General features: G+C 39.3%; 1 protein-coding gene across 6 annotated transcripts in view; it reads right to left on the bottom strand.

Annotated features, from left to right (window-relative positions):
• Positions 1-237: 237 nt before the first annotated feature.
• The window catches only part of LOC136864377 (BLOC-2 complex member HPS3), a 360,759-nt gene continuing 342,501 nt past the window's right edge, over positions 238-18,495 (bottom strand). For all 6 annotated transcript variants that reach the window (XM_067141299.2, XM_068226258.1, XM_068226259.1 and 3 more), the window contains one exon: positions 238-1,027. In XM_067141299.2, the coding sequence (XP_066997400.2) occupies positions 846-1,027 (182 nt within the window). In that variant the 3' untranslated portion in view covers positions 238-845. The remainder of the gene's footprint in view (positions 1,028-18,495) is intronic.

The following is an 18,495-nucleotide window of genomic DNA, read 5'->3' on the forward strand; positions in this document are numbered from 1 at the left end:
CACGCCAGGCAAATGCCTGGACTGTACCTTAATTAATTCATGGCTGCTTCCTTCCCACTCCTAGCCATTTCCTATCCCATCATCGCCATAAGGCCTATCTGTGTCAATGTGATGTAAAGCTAATTGTATAAAAAACAGCAACAACAACTTCATATCACACATATAGGACTACAAAAAATCTGTCATAAACAGCATCATGAAATGAAGAAATTGAGTCCAAAAAACTTCATTGGAAAATACTGTAATAAGCACATTATTATTTATTCAACACAAAGTTATTTAAATACTCCACATTAAGGATAAATTTTCAAAGATAGAGCAGTGTAGTTTTTTCATAACTTTTATTAAATACTAACAATGGTAACATTCTTTATTTTGCAATACACTGTTTAGTACAGAGAAGGCTTTCCACTGCAACTCTAACATGAGGGCTAGGCCTCAGCGGGCTAATCTGACATATACTCGTAAAAACAAAATTGTTGGATGAGAGGTCAGCTTTTATTATTTTAACATGATGATGATGATAAAGGAGAAGTTGTGATGACAACCTTATTATGCATCAAGAAAGGAGAACTGCAGAAGGGTAAAGTGAAGCAGAAGTTAGAGGGAAAAAACGTAGGAAAAAAGGAAGATAACTTTAATGATAGGTTCGGATATCTTGACAAATGATCATGTAATTAGAAAAAACATTCTTCTCTGTAAGAAGGTTTTCTCTAGGAGTTTTCTCTCTTTCAATGTCCAATTACATTAAAGTCATATTTCATTTTAAACTTCTTTGTATTAATTAAATTTGAATGACAAGATCAGCAACCCATATAAGTAACTTATCCATCCTACTGAACTAATCACAATTGTAATGTGCTTAGTAGTTGCTGGCCGGTGGCTATGATAAGAGAGAGAATGTGATTGGCATGGCTTACTTGCTGGCACATGCAAACGAAATGTTGATACAATACCTCGCTACCAGGGGGAAGTATACGACAAAATTCTTCTAGAGACAGCTGGGCTGACAGGTAAGCCAAACATTCTGAAACAGGAATTTCAGCCTTATGTTACAGATAATATATCCAATTAGAACTACAGCCAGGTGATCAGTTTTTCACTTCATCTTCTCTGTTAGTTTGTGAAAGAATCACATGAAGACAATTTTATAAATTTGCTTTATGTCAAACCGACACAGATAGGTCTATGGTGATGATGGGATAGGAAAGGGCTAGAAGTGGGAAGGAAGCAACCGTGGCCTTAATTAAGGTACAGCCCCACCAGCATTTGTCTGGTATGAAAATGGAAAACCATCATCATGGCTGCCGACAGTGGGGTTTGAATGCAAGCTCACAGTTGTGCGACCCTAACTGCATGGCCAACTCGCTTGGTATCACATGAGGAGAGTTCAAATAAGAATACAGAGAAACCTTCAAAAACTGTCACCTCAATTTGGCAGTCACCTTAAGAAATGGTCCATTTTCTCTCGAAACTGATTTTTTCCCTGAAGGCCTGTATAAATATGCCCTCATTTTAGCAGTCACCTTCTAGTGAAGTCAGTGGCCACAAACATTTGATACACTTACCTGTATTTCGCAGCCCAACACAACTTTGTACTGAACACTATTAGTATTGTGCACTCCTCTGCTCACCCCGGAAGCAGGTCTTCCTCACAGCTAAATGGTCAAATTCATGCAGCCAATTTTATGGGGTGTAATCAATGCACTTTTCTCAACCCTCTACACTGCCACCTACTAAGTTGTAAAACATGTCAATAAAAATTGTGGCGGCATTATTGGTATAAATATAGCACTGTTTTATATGTTATATGTAACTTAAAAGCTTTTAAATCAGTCGAAAACACTTGTTAAAACACCCACTGTACATAACACTATGACATACCTGTAAGAAATACACACTATTAAAAAAGAATGACATATTTTGTTCAACAAGAACATCCTCAGATCTATGAAATCATGTTAAATCATGCACATATATGTACCTACAAAATTGTCTATGTTGCATAAACTAGTTGACTATGATGTTGTGAGCAAATCTTTTTTCTTCTTCATCCATTCCCTTTCCCAGATCCTCTCTGGGTAGGGTAGTGTACCAAAGCCCTCCACCTTATTTGATCTTTCCACCATTCCTCTACTAGTACTTTATTGCTATCGACTCCTCTATTTGCAATACAGTCCACAACAGAGCTCCTCCATCTCATTCTAGGCCTCTTTCCAGTCTCTGTATCCATGAATGTTCTCTTTGGTATTCTCTCTCCTGGTATTCTCATCGTGTTTCCAAACCATTTTAGCTTTGCTATATCAATCTCTTCTTGAAGTTTACACACTCCCATACTTCTCCTTATTTCCTCATTTTCTATCTCGTCTTGTCTTTCCCTGTGTATGTGTATGTTGGGTATTCAGCCCGAATACAAACAAGGATACATACAAAATTCAAGTAAACAGGATTACATGTCATCAGGGAGTCCTGTAAGTGAACTACTTAATATTGGAAGAGTAGTCTGACGCAGGAGCCGGTGAGGAAAGGTTCGCCGCTGTCCTGCGGCCAGTCGCAGCCTCAAGTTTTGGACGCTGTTGCTCTGCTCCCCGCCCCACGACGTCCGCGGGTTGGCGGAGAGTTGGAGTGTAGGAGAATCCCTCTGGAAGAATGGCGACTTGATCATCTGTTGCCCGGTCTACCTGAACGGCCACGTCCCACCCCTGGGCTAGGGCTATAACAGGTTGGCCCTGTTGAAGAAATACTTCCGTTGTGCTTGGTCCAGATGAGGCCAAGCTGATAGAGCCCAGAAGGTGGTTGCTGCGTCGTGGTGATTGCGTCCCGTAGGGATGAGGGCGAGCTACTCCCGTAATGCGAGGGCGATCTGGTAGACCTTGGCGTCGGTTGGCGTAGGGAGGCCCTTGTCGTAAGTCGCCAGCTGAAGCTTTCTCCAGGGGATAACGTCGTCCTGTGGGTGGTCCTGCTCGTCTGTACCGCTGTCGTAGGTTGGTTGATCCTCTTCTAAAAAAGAGTCCATTCTGGCTTCTATGTCTTTAAATCTCTCCGCCAACGCTTGGATGGCTGTGGTCAGGACGTCGATGTTGCCCTGAGACATGTCTTGATCTGGTAGCACTTGACTAAGGATTTCAGTAATAGTATCGACACTAGATGAACTTTGAGTTACACGAGTCTGATGAGTCACTGGAGTAATGTTCATGGACTTATTCAATTGCTTCCTACATGGAGTCAATTGTTTCGTTTGCCGGTATGCCATATCCAACCTGGTCTGAGGCATACTCCGATGACCGGTAATCGTATCAGTGGTGGCGCGCCCGAGAAGCTGATAATGCGAGGGATTAGTTGTTGACCCTCTCTCACGACCAGGAAGAGGACGCGGACATCGCAGGATGGGGAGCAGAGCAACAGCATCCAAAACGCGAGGCTGCGACTGGCCGCAGGACAGCGGTGAACCTCTCCTCGCCAACTGCTGCATCAGACTACCCTTCCAGTATTAAGTAGATCACTTACAGGACTCCCTGATGACATGTAATCTTGTTTGCTTGAATTTTGTATGTATCCTTGTTTGTAAAGATGGTTTAGAATTTTTATACAGTTCTTTGTTCAAAAATGCCTACGCACAGGTTGTAACAGGTTAACCCTGACTCACGTGATTGTATGTATGCTCCTCAAAAACCTCATTTCAGCTGCTTGTATCTTACTTTGGTTCCACTTAGTCAACGTCCAGGCTGCTGAAGCATAGGTCAGTATAGGTTTATAATACGATGAGTATAAAACCTTCTTGCACTTCATTGGCACATCTTTGTTCCATACAATGTCTCTCACACACTGGTAGAAACCTGCAGACTGCTGTATTCTTAAATCAATTTCTCCATCCAAATTTCCATCTTGTGACATCACACTGCCTAAATATTTAAAATTTTTCACTACTTCAAGAGGTTCATTTCCTATTTTTATCACTCCCCTGGATTTTCTGTTACCTCCCATCATGCTTTTCACAGTACTAATCTTCATTCCAAAATTTCTTATCTCCTCATTCCATAAATCAACTTGTGTCTGTACTTCCTCTTCATTATCTGCCCAAACTACAATGTCATCAGCAAAGAGCATAGACTTTACTTGATATTATGTAGAATTATATTCATGATGATAATAAAGAGTAAGGGAGACAATACACTTCCCTGTCTTAAGCGTGTCTCAACTCTGAACCATTCAGTTTGACCCACTTTGGTTCTAACACAGCTTTCAGAATTTTGATACAATGCTATTACCATTACCGGGAGAGTTGAATATGCAGTTAGGAGCATGCAGCTGTGAGCTTGCATCCGGGAGATAATGGGTTCGAATCCCACTGTACGCAGCCCTGGTTTCCCATTTTCACACCAGGCAAATGCTGGGGCTGTACCATAATTAAGGCCACAGCCGCTTCCTTCCAACTCCTAGGCCTTTCCTATCCCATCGTCACCATAAGACCCATATGTGTCGGTGCGACGTAAAAAAAAAAAGAGCTATTACCATCTGTATTGTTTCATTCCCAAACTGTGCCTCTGTCAATGTTTTTCATACCAAATTCCTTGGGACACTGTCATATGCCTTTTCAATATCTAGAAACATTACTACTATGTCCTTTCCACATTCCCAATACCTTTCCATCATTAGATGCAATGTAAATATTGCGTCAAATGTGGACCTGCCTCTTCTGAATCCATACTGGTGTTCTGAGAATTTCCCCTCTACTCTGTCTCTTATTCGTTTATCCAAGATTCTTTCAAGGATCTTAGCTGTATGAGGTATCAGTGTCGCTCCTCTGTAATTTTCACATTGCATCCTGTCTCCTTTCTTGAAAATTGGTATAATGACCCCTTTTGTTCAATCTTTTGGAACAGTCTTTTCTCTCCATATCACTCTGAAGAGTCTATACAACCACTGTAGCCCAACTGCTCCTGCCGCTATTATCATTTCTATGGTGACCTTGTCAGTTCCAGCTGCCTTGCCTCGTTTCATTCTTTTGGTGGCCCACTCAATCTCTGCCATGGAAACCTCATTTTCCTTATCTTCCATCTGCACTAAATCTGGTCCGTTGATTTCTCCTTGTACCGAGGTATTTTGCACGTTGTAAAGCTGTTCAAAGTATTTTCCCCACCTCTGCAATATATCCTGCTTCCGTGTCATCACTTTCTCCTGTTCAGACTGGGGTCCTCTTCTGCCGTCTAAACCAATTCATGTGCCATTTCCTACACAAAAGCTTCACCTGGCCTCCAAAGGCCCATAGCCGTTGGTCCCCCCATTGGATGTCAGTTTGGTAATGGCCGCTTGACCCTTGGCCAGACAGTTGCAGGTAGTACCGTCTACTGTCACATACAGTAGCAGGATAATCCTATATTTCATAAAGTATAGTAAAACCTAACTTTAGTAGAATCTTTTTGAACCAAAAAACTATCCATATGGGAAAATTTTCCTGCCCCCGTGAATTATGGTTTAATATTCATGTATGTTTACCCATGGGGGTGAAGGTGAGATACGACAAAAGTACAACAGGCCGTATTTCAGGTCCAGACCACTTGGAAGCGCTGCAGGGTGTAGAGTCGCGTCTTGATTGGCTGGCTTGCCTCGTGCTCGTGGCCTATGCTCGTAAAATGGAAAATGGAGATTCAGTTCTGTACTGTTTATTACTGTTTAATTCTGTATGGTTATGACAAGAAGTTGCGACGAAGAAGGAACCGGTTAAAGTTTTTAGATACGGTACGCTTAATGTCCATGTGTTGCTGTATGTTTGAGTTCTGTAGTTTTGCAATTTCATTGTAAGCTACATGTCATCAGAACATAAACATTGTTATTTTCTGTCCGAAGATGCTAAGTACAGCGAAGGTAAGTTATGGAAATAAAACTGTAAATAGTGTATTAAATTATACTTTTTCATTCCTTCCATTTCTTTGTTTTCAGTATTGAAACTTTGTATATAAACGTCATGTTCTTTATTTCAGAGAGATAACACCTTGAGGTTAAAGTACTCCTGCAAGTTTTCAGCATGTACAAGTGGCTGTTATGTCGATATGACTGGCAATCTCAACATCAAGAATAAGCATTTTTATAAATAAGGATTCTCTGAAGCAGTGAAAGCATGTGTGTCGAGTGAGTGATGGTGTAAATTGTTCGAGTTTTTATGTTTGTGAAGTTCATTTTATTGAGAAGGACCTTATTAACTACCGGCACACTAGGCACCAATTAAATTTTAAGGTTGTTCAATCAATCAATCAATCAGTGATCTGCATTTAGGGTGGTTGCCCAGGTGCCAGATTACCTATAAATCATTTACCTAGCTTTCTCTTTAATATTTTCAACAAACTTGGAAATTTATTGAACATTTCCCTTGATAATTTATTCCAATCCCTTACTCCTTGTGCTATAAATTAATATTTGCCCCAATCTGTCCTCTTGAATGCCACCTTTATCTTCATATTAAACATCTGGAAACTATCCCCTATAATCCCTGTAACTTAGACATGCCTGTGTCAAGTACCATAGCATGGCATAAAATAGAAATGTATTCCTGAATTAAATTTCAGTAATTTCACAAACAGGATTTGTAATCTAGATCTTTCAGTATTATGTGATGTTGAAGAGGTTGAGATTGGAGAAAACACACAAACTGGTATCATTTTTTTTGTCAGTAAATCATTTATCAGTGCTCAGTTACAGAATGCTAACAAAGCTCTATATGGTATGTGGTGGAATGAGGATAAGGTTATGGCACTTTCAATTTATAAATGTGGGCCTCGCTTATATCAATATTTGGTTACTCGATAAGCTTCCCTCTGTCAGGCCTTTGAACTCTTTACCATCTCAAGTACCTTATGACACTGGTCCGAATCCATCCATAGTTGAAGTGCTGAAAGTAGAGGTTCTAAAATGTCTGATATTAACAAATACTGTGCCCTCCTATTTGATGAAATGTCGCTAGGAAAGGGTTTATATTATGAGGCTAATAAACACGGTATATGTGGGTAATAAAGATCTTGGTCTTTTAGGAAGGTCATCTGTTTTAGCAAATCATGCATTAGTTTTCATGTTAAGAGGTATTCACAGAATTTGGAAAGAAATACTGTAATTGCCTATTATTTCACCACAAATTCAGTACCAGCATGTAATGTAGCCTTACAACAGCTGATTGAATTTGTTATAAGTAAGGGTTGAAAGTTGTTTGCACAATTTGTGACCATGGCTTGAAAAATCAGAAAGCATTGTCAAGGTGATTTAGACAGACCCAGTCCATTCCATTTTCTTGTGAATAGTGAACCAATTGTTGTCATGTATCATGTTCCCCTTCTGAAAAATACCAGAAGTGTGTTAATTGAAAATAAGATTCAGGTTAATGATCACAGGGTGGTAAAAATTAAGTACATTAAAAATTCAATATATACCAAGAGAAAAGATTTAAATCAATAAATAAATACTGATCTGCATTTAAGGCAGTCGCCCAGGTGGCAGATTCCCTATCTGTTGTTTTCCTAGCCTTTTTTGAAATGATTTAAAAGAAATTGGAAATTTATTGAACATTTCCCTTGGTAAGTTATTCCACTCCCTAACTCCCCTTCCTATAAATGAATATTTGCTCCAGTTTGCCCAGTCTGTCGTCTTTGCCCAAACTGAGACAAAAACATTTAAACTTCCAGGATGGCTATGTGAATTAAAGTTAAAGTTGCTGCTGCACAGTTAAGCCATGCTGTGGCAGCTGTAATTGAAACATATGTAGCTACTCAAAGTGTTGCCCTCAGAAGCTATATACATAGCAGAATTTGTAGAAGCAAGTGACAACCTTCTGGATTCTTTGAACAGTTGTAACCAGAATGCCCATGAAAGTAAGATGTATAGATGTGCCCTTTCAGGAAATTCTCCACACATTGAGTTTTGGAACACTATTCTAAAAGAGATAGGTACCTGGAAAATAGGAGACCTTAAAACTGATAGAGATAAGACATGCACATTCAGTTTCATTGATGGGTGGCAGATTACTATAAGATCTATTATGTTTTTGTGGAATAGGTAGAAGAAAGTAGGATTCAGGTATCTTAATATGAAAGCTGTCAATCAGGAGCCCTTAGAGAATGCATTATGTTGCATATGACAGCATGGCATTTCCAACACAAATCCTACATGTTTTCAGTTTGTAATACCTTTAAAAACTTGTATTGGAAATAATATGGCTTTGCCCTTCAAGACTATGGGTAAATGTGACAGTGATAATTGTTTTCCCCTTAGCAATTTATATCAGTTTTTAAAAGTGCTGATGATGACAATCCAGGAGTACATATGTGGCACTGGCTCTGTTGACTGTGAAGGTATAAATTACTGTCTCATGTCAGACCAGTAAATCCCACTCTGAACCTTTAAGAGGACAATCAAGGATATATTTTGAAAGTTTTCGGTATAAATAATGAGTGTGATGTGTGCAAGGGAAATCTATATTCACCTAACTTGCCTGAAGGCCATTTATTTACATATTTCAAAGAAAACAGTTCATCAGCTAACTTGCAGTATGCCAGTGAACAAATGAAAGATTTTTTGCTTCATGTTCATGACCCATTGTATATATTTTTGGACAAATATGGTCATACAGAAGCATTAGAAGATAGCCTTAAAGGTGTATTTTCCAGGCCAGCCTACTCCTTTTGTAGGAAACATTGTCTTGAAAATGTAATTTTGCAGGCAGCTCTTACATTTCTCATTTAAAAGAGTGTAAACATTTGGTTGAGAGAAAGTATTCAGCTGGGCATGACAAAAAGGTTAAAAAAATTCAAATCCCAGTTTGTGTTTGTAAACAGTGTTAATTTTGCTAGAATTTATTATCGGGTTAGCTGTATGCAGGCTTAGGTAGTTTTAAGACTTGTGCAGTTGTATAGACTGTATGATTGCTTGTCCTATTTGCTGGCACCAATATATTTTCTTCATTGGTCGATTGGGTTTGCTATGCCATATGTTGGCCTAGGTAATTTCGTTTTAAGACTTGTGTGGTTGTAAGCATTATATATGTATAGCCTATTGTATAGGCCTACTGCTTGTCCTTAATTAGGTTACACATTGTCATATGTAGGCTGAGGAATTTTAAGACTTGTGTGGTTGTAAATATTATCTGCATATTCTGTATGGGTTCATGGTGTGGGTTTCTGTAGTCACATCCTAGTTTGTGAACACTGGGCAAAGGTTGAGTGGCCCAGCAAGTGGTTCTGAAAGTCCTGGGATCTGACACTTTCAAAAAACAAAGGAACCTGTCAAAGAAAGGAAAGGGCCACAAGGGGCAGGAAAATGAAATACTCCCTAGACCTCCATATGTAATACCATCAGAGTTAGAAAAGAACAAGAGTTGACCAAGGGAAGTTGGATAGGATAGACTGTGAGGAGCCTGGCCCAAGTAAGTGGAAGCAATGCTAAGACTCAGGTAAGGGCCTCGCGGTCACCAACCCACGCTCCCAATTCCAGGGCCCCTTTAAGTCGTCTCGTATGACAGACAGGGGATATTGTGGGTGTTGTTCTATTGCCCACCCACAGGAGGAACTAATGGATGAAGATGATTCCTAGGGAAATAATGGACTTGGTTATGGAGGGTAAGAGAGGTAGGGTAAGACCAGGGCAATGATTAGACAGAGTTCTCAGGCATTTTAAGGTCAGGATCACCTTTGGGGGGGGGGATAGAATAACACCCACAGTATCTCCTGCCTGTCGTAAGAGGCGACTAAAAGTGGCCCTAGTGGCTCCAAACTTGGGAGTGTGGGTTGGTGACCACGGGGCCCTTAGCTGAGTACTGCATTTCGTCCAATTACTTGTCAGGCTCCTCGCTTTCATCTCATTTTATCAGACCTCCCTTGGTCAGCTTTTGTTCTTTTCGACCCTGACGGTACTAGGTTGCGAATCCTAGGGAGTCTTTCATTTTCATGGCCCTTGTCTTCCTTTGGCCGATATCTTCACTTTTCGAAGTGTCGGATCCTTTTCATTTTTTCTCTCTGATTAGTGTTATAGGCCTATAGAGGATGGTTGATTACGTGTACTTCTTCTCAAATCAATAATCACCATCACCATCACTTAAAAGTCAAGAGGTGTAGAACTAAACGAAACCACGGAGCTAGTTACAAGAACTAAACAAAACCACAGAGCTAATTGCGAAAAGAGGGCTCTGAAGAGAAATTCACAGAGGATTGTAGGGTGAACGGTGAAGGGCATAACCGTCTATAATCAAGATATATGTATTTTATTGATGCTTGTAATTTTGCTGAAACTATGGTACTATAGTCTTCATTAACTGATGAAGGCCTAGGCAATTTGAAGACTTGTATGGTGGTAAACATTGTAATGAAACTACCACCTCTGCGACAACTCTAAACGCAGATCGCTGATGATTGATTGACAGACTGATTGTCTTTTTTCATGTACCTATCCTTTCTCTGATGGAAAGATCAGTTTCATCCGCTTTTCCTGTTGTCATTTATAATGTTTGTAGTGTTTTCAATGTATTAAGTTGCAATTCAATAAACTTCAAATGTCATCATGATTTTGTTTTATTGGTTGATAAGATTATGTTAGTGTTTCTCCCACAGAATACAAACCACTCAAAGCTCCTCATTCCAAACTGAACACACAATGTCATAGTATGCGACGTTGTGGTCCTGTTCCCAATGACAAAGTTTATTTTTCAGCTTGTAGGTTTCCGAATTTAGTGAGCTGGCCGCGGTGATAGGTATGAGAATCTTAGCTTGCAGAGTACTTATTGGCATGAAAACTTTCGTTTTGTTATTTAGAATATCCTGTGTCCCCACACCTTTCTCAGTATTTTAACATATTGAATTCCGTTTCATTGTGTATACGAAAATCTGAAAATACAAAGTAATTTATGAACCAGTAGTAAAACATATTGCTCATTCATGCCATACTCATTATGAGAGAAAAAATGTACACTATTACATATTATTCAACATGTTAAGATATTGAGAAACGTGTGGGGAGGCGAGCCATCCTATATAACTAAACAAAAGTTCTCATACCAGGAGGTACTTTGCAAGCTAAGATTCTCATATACCTATAACCACGGCCACCTTGATGCGTCGCTCTCGCTAGCGCAGGAAGGGATCCATTCGGCCGTGCTATCACTTAGCATCCAGACCACTACGAGCGCTGCCGTCATCTTTGTTTCCAAGCTCTAACATGGACTGTGCACTTCTGTTATATATTGGTGTTCTGTGAGTTTACCTGTATTTAGCAGAAACTGTCTGATGCAGAAATGGAAGGAAATTTTGAAACTATGACTAAAAAAATATTAAATTTCCTTACTAACCCTTTCAAGTACATGTATAATCCGAATGGATCTAAGGTGGCCGAGATAGCATTCTGCCAGGCAATGAACTCGGACTGTCTGGTTGTAGGGCAGCAACTTTATCTGTAGACCATGACAGGGATATTCTGTGTGGTTTGGTCATCCTTTATCCCTTATCTAATTTTCTCACCTAGCGAATGTAACCTTAATGGGTTGTTGACTAGCGGAATGCAGGAATTTGGAAGGGTGGGGACACTGTCTACTTAACAATGCAGTGCAGTTTTCCTAGAAAAGTCACAGATTTTGTGTGCTTACAGTTAGCAATTGTGGAACTTTTCGGTGTAGCTACAATATAATTTTAAAGTGACAGAAGGAAAGAAATGCATAGTTTTAGATTTGAACACAAAAATTAAGGTTTTAGAAACTAGTGATAAAGGCACTGTGTGTTAAGCAGATCGCAGCAAAGTTTAAGATAGGAAAACCCACATCTACGACATTCTTAAGAAAAAGGCGGAATTAAATGAAGAATAGTTATGGGGAAATGGAGCAGTGAAATGAAAGCTCAGAAGAAATAAACAAAATTGTTTGGGAATTGTTTGTTAGTACAAGAGCATGAAATTTGCCCATATCAGGGACAATGCTACAATACCATACAAGAGAAGTTGCAGAAAAGCTGGGAAGGAAGATTTAAATGCTTCCAATAGGTGGGCCAGGCTGAGTGGCTCAGATGACAGAGGGGGTGGCCCTCTGACCCCAACTTGGCAGGTTCGATCCTGGCTTAGTCCAGTGGTAACTGAAGGAGCTCAAATACGTCAGCCTCGTGTCAGTAGATTTACTGGCACATAAAACAATATATGTTTTATAATTATATAGACTAAAAGTAAAAAACAAATAAGTATTGGAAGGTGGGATTCTTCCTTCAACCTAACCTTAGTCAAAACAACTCTTGTGGGACTATATACCGGCACCTCAGCATCTCCAAAAACCGTAAAAAATTTGTACTTAGTAGGTCATAAAAACAAATAACATTATTCCAACGGGTGGCTGAAAAGTTTTAAAATATGATATCAGATAGTGAGGAAGGTGGTCTGCGGAGAGGCTGGAGATGTCGCAGAGGAAACACTGGCAGAATGGACTTCAACAACTGGCCTGGAACATTACCTAATGCAGACATGCCAACTTTCAAAAGTAAAAAATCAGGAGAAATTTGGCAGCGAATCGCAACGTATTATGACACATTACTGATGGCAGAACATGTACTAATTCATTATAATTCAATACATTAACAATTCTATTTGCACATATATATTTTTTTTTCTTTACATGTGAATACTAAATACTGGACATACCTGAACTGTAGGAACATGTGACTTCTCATCCTTCAATATGGTAATCACATTACGACTAATTGTTGTTCAACACACCAGTAACTGACTTAGCCCTCTTCAGAAACTCAGAAGTAAATGTTTGCTCAAAGCACTTGCCTTGCTGAACTGATTTCAAGGTTAAAAGTTTCTCCAAAGTTTGTTCAGACAGCAAGGATCTGAACTGTGCTTTTGTCTTTGTGACTCTGCTAAAAATCCTTTCACATTCTGCATTGCTATGTGGAATTGATAAAATAGCAAGCATCACCTTAGAAAGTCTGTCATATTTAAGTACACCATCAGCTGATTTCATCTGACCTACCAATGCCCACTGAACATCAATTCTTCGTTTTGCCAGCTCTGTTTCTTCGAGCTGAAAGTTACAGAACTGGGAGTGCAGAATATCAGTTTCTTTATCCAAATGTTCCGTTTCACTAGTCAAAATGTTCAGAAACTTGTTAATGAAAAATCTAAGGCTAGAAAACGATGCCTTACTTACAGCAGAAATATTTGCAACTTCTGAATTAATTAAAACTTAATCTTTGAATGAAAATTTGTGTACCATGTAGTCACACAATGAAGAGAAACACTTTCTAACAGACTTAAAGAATATGCACTTTTCCTCAGACTACCAGGTGTTCACTAAAACAAACGCAGAATTCCCTATCATCAGATCACAATCATCCTTTTGATTTGCTGGAGTATGATATCTACATCAAGGAGAGAGGAAGAGCTTTTAATAATGTGTGGTTTCACAAACCTTGCCATCACATTCTTCAATAGTTCCTACAAAACTGATCTCAATAAGTAGATGTGCGGCATACTTGACTGAAGAGCTATGTTTGGATTCTCACAGATATCCATAAAACTTGAGAGAAAAAGACAAAAAGATTTATGTCAATCTGATGAAAGGAACACAAACAGTCATTCTTCACGTGACAATGCATGGCTCTTAGTGTCATCAGCAGTTTCATTTTTTTTAAAGTGAAACTGATGACTGGGTTTTCCTTTTAACTGAGGAATGAGGTGAAATGTTATGACAATCCTTCACCTGTTCAGACAAAAAAGACATATCTGCACTTAAACTGTGCTTAAGAATTTTTTAAGTCTTCAAAGTTCCCATCTGAGAATCCTTACTCACAATTTTGCTTCTGAATAAAGTAACCAAAGGATCCCACTGCAGCAAAATCCTATCTAAACACCTTCTTAGTGATAACCATCGAGTAGGCACATATTTCAGAATTTTCCTGATCTCTGTGTTGTGTAAAGTTTGAAATTCTCTGAACTTTTCTTTCCTCTTTGCACTCCTTTCCAGATAATAAAATATATCAATTATACTTTCATCTACATTTACGGGCAAGCATGCCGCACCCTTCTCTGCAGCGAGATTAATTAGGTGACAAGAGCAGCCTACGATGATTATGTTACTATTTTCCTGCTTCAAATATCCTGCCACACCCTTCTTTAATCCTACTTACTGGAGCATTATCAGCACCAAGAGCTAGGCAGTTTTATATTGGAATGCAGAATTCCCGAAAAGTTGAGAGCAAAAGATTGGCAATGTTAGCTCTAGTAGCATCCCCTTCTAAATTAGGCACCAAGAGTAGACAACTCATGGAGGGAATTACATGGAGGGAATTACATATTTTTCACCAGTAGAGCATGTCAAAAATATCAAAAACATATCAGATGTAAGGCTTTTCAGGCGTTTGCTCTATTAACCAGAGTTTCGTCTTAGGTCTGACACTAGACTCATCAGAGTGGGATGCGTCAGACCCTACCCACCGAACGCCTGAAAAGCCTTACATCTGATATGTTTTTGACATATATTTTCAAGTTGCTTTTACTGCTACTATCAGTAGCAACAGAAAATGAATTCACCTGCAAATGTGATACAATTTTTGCCCTTTCTTCCATGGACATTTCTGCAATGACAGCCGCTGTTTTTGTTCTAGCACATCCACATAGTTTAGCGATTTCTGAATCAGGAAACATTTTGCAAAAGAAAGGTCCCGCGTGATCGGCACAATTTACAGGCAGGTTATGTTCTACTATAAATGACATAAATAATGCCTCGCCATTTGTCACAGGATTTACATCTTTGTTTTTACATGAAAAGTTCAGTTTCTGGTTTCTTTCTACACATTGGACACTCTCCTTATGTTTTTTCATTTGCGTATGCTTGAGTATATCACACTTCCCGCCATGCACAACTGAAAAATCACACTTACATATAGTACAGAATGTGAACGTTGGTCCCTTTCTGGATTCACTCAAACATGGAAACTCTTCCCTATGAGCACTTTTCAACACTGCATCATATTTCTTTTTTGATATTTTGTCAACACAAATATTAAGACACAACACGAGCACTTCTGCAGGTCTTGGCCCGGGTAGAACGACTATGATGTGCTACTTGTGAGGTTAGGTTACTCCAAAGAGAATGTTACTTGCATTTACTCGCTTGCAAAGAGAATTACTGTATTATAGACCAAAGAGGAGCACATGACTGGCCATCGTGCCCCGTACTGCCATCTAGTATCATTATTAGAACTACTGTCGACCAGTCATACTCAGCCATATATCGATAGAACGAGGAAATCTGCAGGAGTTTAAAATAATATGAAAATTACTGATACTGCTCTGAAAATTGGGAGATTGGTCCTGGTGATCGGGAGGAAAGATGAAAGTTGGGAGTCTCCCGCTGAAATTGGGAGACTTGGCATGTCTGCTAATGGTGATGAAACAGGACTAGCTAAACATTATCTCTGAAAAGGGAAAGATGTACAGAGAGATTGTCAGTTTTTAATGCAGTTTTCTTGCTGGGGAACTTGAAAAGCTATTAGTTATAGGAAAAGCAGCAAAACCTAGATGCTTCAAAAAACATTGATTTAGCCGGGGCTGTACCTTAATTAACGCCACGGCCGCTTCCTTCCACTTCCTAGGCCTTTCCTATCCCATCGTCACCATAAGACATGTCTGTGTCGGTGCGACGTAAAGCAAATAGCAAAAAAAACAAAAAAAACAAAAAACATTGATTTAAAGAATCTACCTGTCGATAGATCTAATAAGAGGGCATGGATGAAGTCACACCTAACGGAAGAATGGTTGGTGTCATTCAACTCTAGAATGAAGCAACAAAACTGGAATGTCATTCTATTTCTCGACAATGTTATATGCCATCCAGCAATGCAGCTTTTTAACATAAAGCTTGCATGGTTCCCTCTGAATACTTCCAGTGTAACTCATCCAATGGACCAGGGCATCATTAATTGTTTTAAGATTAATTACAGAAAACTGATAATGGCATCATTGCTTGCAAACATGGAATCAGCAGCCTCTGCCACCAAACTGACTAAGTCTGTCTCTGTGCTTGATGCTGTAATTTGGATCACAGAAGCAGTGAAATGGGTGTCACCAAATATGTCAATGCTTTCACAACGCCAACTTTGCCTCACACCCTGACAAAGCAACCATCTTTTTCTTCTTCTTCAGCGTTTGTCCCACATGGTGGCAGGATCTGCTGTGTGAATTCGTTGTCTCCATTAATTCAGTCTTGGAACCATAATAAATAAAAAAAACTGATGTGCTACAACAAATTCTATAACAGTGTAATTATGGTAATGTCAGTATACTGTAGAAGATTATATGGCCATCGTTCTAAAAGTTGAGACAGAGGCAGCATTAGAAAACGTCAAAGAGTTCATCACCCATCAGCAATAGAGGCATTCAGTATTTTTCACAAGTGAAAAATGATGCGCAATTGTTTGACATTATTTGCTGTGCCTGCATTTCAATTGAAAACCGTGCTACCAGGGATAGTTGTATCCAGCGTACAATTCTGATTACTGGAAGTAGTAAATGACAGTACCGTACAGTATTAATATTGGTATTATTTCCATAAATTATGTAATGTGTGTTAAATAAGTGTATGTACTGTGCACTGTGAGGAAGTTCTAAGCAAGAACAGATTTATGTCAGTGCTGATGAATTAAGTTATTGTATATCAGCGTGTTCCCGGTCTCGAAAACCAAGAATAACGGCCGAGAGGATTCGTCGTGCTGACCACATGACACCTCGTAATCTGCAGGCCTATGGGCTGAGCAGCGGTCGCTTGGTAGGCCAAGGCCCTTCAAGGGCTATAGTGCCATGGGGTTTGGTTTATATCAGTGTATTATTATTGTCATTATTGTATGTACTACTGCATGAAATCATTAAAATCTACTGGATTATCTAATGGAGGTATGTACTTATGATTTTATTTCATTTTTTAACCACCGTTATGAACCGAAATCCTGCATACAGCGGAAACAGTTTCTGGTCCCTTGGGTTTCCGCTGAGGCAGGTTTTACTGTATATTTTCTTGAATGCCAGGAACAACAACATCAATGGTGATTCCCTTTCTTGTTCCTGCTCATTTGGGCAGTGAAAACCAGGTGACTGCTGCATGACACACATCAATACCAAATTCAGATGGCATAATTTTTCAGTTAGCGTGTCAGTTCTTGTGTGAAATCAAGCTGTTCAGAGACTTCAAAGTTTCTCTTGCAATGTTTTCTCCAACTGAATAGTGAGTGTTTTAGGTCAAAATGTACCACAGGTATGGAAATACTGTTGACTACATTTGGTATAAATGAAGAAAATTCAGGTTTTCTCTTCACAAAGCCAAATATGACTCTATTCGTATGTACAGTCTACACGTTTTATTTAGTGTTTAAGCTTGTTGATTAGAAAGTCAATATAATTTATTCTCGTGCTGCAGTCTGTTCCATATCTTATATTACATTGATTTTCATGCTGAAATCTTACTAATATAATAAGAATGTAGAGTATGTCCATACACTTGTCCTTAGTTGCAATTTAGGGAAGATTGGTAGATTGTAGAGAGTTTCGTCTGTCTGGCATTTTGCTTGGATGGAATAAATGCATACATAAGTAACCCATCTTTTTATGAAACATGTCAATATTAAAATAGAAACATCCAGGAATTCTCTGCACTTGGTTTTATCTCCATCCGCTAAGTAGGAGCCACCAAGGAAAACATTTTTATCCTCGAGAATACCAATTCTCAGAACAGAGTGAAGTGAACAATTAGCCAGAAACTTCCCTCGTGAGCCACTGATACCGTGCCCAAGTTTACTGTTGGCTTCTTGTAAACAGTGGTGGTTGTGTTTAGTACTTTCTTGCCTTCTGCTCACTGCGTGGAATCCAAAGCCATCCGAAGTACCTTCTAGCATCACGCATACTGTTTTCAGATCTCCATTTCAGTGATGTACCACTTGAAGGGCACAGTACTAGAGTTTCTTGCCGATCGTGGAGCGATGAGCCCATAGTTTCTCTATAATCCTACTCTCTTCTTACTGAAAATATGAGTGTCAGGGCATAAGTCATGGCAACTACATTTCATTACATGAATGGGGGATCTACCAGACAAATGAAAATATACAGATGGGAGTGGGGAGCATAAGGGTCTGTAGAATGTATGAATAATGCAGAGTAGATAACTGTCAGCCATGAAATCCATGTACTACTTAATGTTGATTCTCAGAGAGTACAGTAAACATATGGTATACTGTGTCTGCTTCTGCATGTCAGTGAGTGCACATGGCACCCACCACGTAATTTTCTGCACATGAAGATCTTCACAAAAAATTCTGTGGATGGTTCATTTCTTGATGCCTGTTTTGGCTTGTAACTCACGTTACTACAAATTTGTACATTTTTATCACTGCTGTTAATGGACATCAACTACGAAAAATTAATGTACCGAGTGAGTTGGCAGTGCAGTTAGGGTTGCACAGCTGTAAGCTTGTATTTGAGAGGTAATATGTT

This window comes from Anabrus simplex, chromosome 2 (assembly GCF_040414725.1).
Source record: "Anabrus simplex isolate iqAnaSimp1 chromosome 2, ASM4041472v1, whole genome shotgun sequence".
NCBI classification, from domain to species: Eukaryota; Metazoa; Arthropoda; class Insecta; order Orthoptera; family Tettigoniidae; genus Anabrus; species Anabrus simplex.